The sequence below is a fragment of the Octopus bimaculoides genome, chromosome 20 (genome assembly GCF_001194135.2).
Source record: "Octopus bimaculoides isolate UCB-OBI-ISO-001 chromosome 20, ASM119413v2, whole genome shotgun sequence".
NCBI classification, from domain to species: Eukaryota; Metazoa; Mollusca; class Cephalopoda; order Octopoda; family Octopodidae; genus Octopus; species Octopus bimaculoides.
Window position 1 is genome coordinate 16,330,796 of NC_069000.1, and position 1,204 is coordinate 16,331,999.

The following is a 1,204-nucleotide window of genomic DNA, read 5'->3' on the forward strand; positions in this document are numbered from 1 at the left end:
AACAGACCGAACGTTGTGAGTGTTTATTGAGCGAAAACACCTAAAGCTCCACGTGGCTCCGGCAGGGGATGGCGACGAACCCTGCTGTACTCTTCCACCACAACTTTCTCTCACTCTTACTTCCTGTTTTTGTTGTGCCTGTAATTCAAAGGGTCAGCCTTGTCACACTGTGTCACGCTGAATATCCCCGAAAACTACATTAAGGGTACACGTGTCTGTGGAGTGCTCAGCCAGTTGCACGTTAATTTCACAAGCAGGCTGTTCCGTTGATCAGATCAACTGGAACCCTCGACGTCGTAAGCGACGGAGTGCCAACTGCATTGCTTACTTTTTTAAAAATCTCAATGCTGTCTTGTCGTCATCATCCTTCTATAACGTTTCGATTAGCATTCATCGAGCAAAGCATACAAGTAGTGAACATCCCATCATTTTGTAGATCTTTCACTTGTTTCAGTCTGTGACCATGCTTGGCCATAACCTTCAAATACCGAACAAATACGCCTCACTACTCATCTTTAAGTCTGGTACTTATTCTGTCGGTTACTTTTGCTGAACCGCTATGTTATGGGGCCGTATACAAGCAACACCGGTTGTCAAGTGCTGGCTGAAGTCAAATACATACATACATACATACATACATACATTACATTATATACATACACCCCTGCATACATACATACATTGTTTCTTTCTAATTTGACAACGTCTTCCCTTTTGCAGGTTACTGTTCGATGAACACCTTCTGCGAAACTTCCAAGTTACAGTCAACTCACAGTTTCCCAGAAATAAATATTTAACTCAACACCATATATTGAGTGCTTTATTCAGTTTCTGCTCATTGATTTTTGATATTGAAAACATATTATCTATCTATCTATCTATCTATCTATCTATCTATCTATCTATCTATCTATCTATCTATCTCTTCTCACGGACGTGCTGTCACATCGGCTGCGAAGGTAAACGTTTATTTGACCTTTTACTGTCCACATTTTGTTGGAATTTTTAAATAATTTTGTTGCGAAGCACCTAGGCTTCATTTGTGTGTATTTTCAAGGGCAGGAATTGGCCCCCAGGGGCAGTTTCGGCCCTAGCAAAATAAAAAAATTTCCTTCTTGACATTTGAAAAATGTCGAGAAACATAATTTTGGAACGCTTGTCTTGTTCTTTTGACAAGCATTTCCCGAGGCTTCAGATGCCAGAA

General features: G+C 40.6%; 1 protein-coding gene across 1 annotated transcript in view; it reads left to right on the forward strand.

The window, feature by feature from the left end:
• LOC106880708 (uncharacterized) overlaps positions 1–797 on the forward strand; it is a 6,534-nt gene extending 5,737 nt beyond the window's left edge. The window contains exon 4 of the mRNA XM_014930784.1: positions 721–797. Coding sequence (XP_014786270.1) covers positions 721–797 — 77 coding nt within the window. The remainder of the gene's footprint in view (positions 1–720) is intronic.
• Positions 798–1,204: the final 407 nt, after the last annotated feature.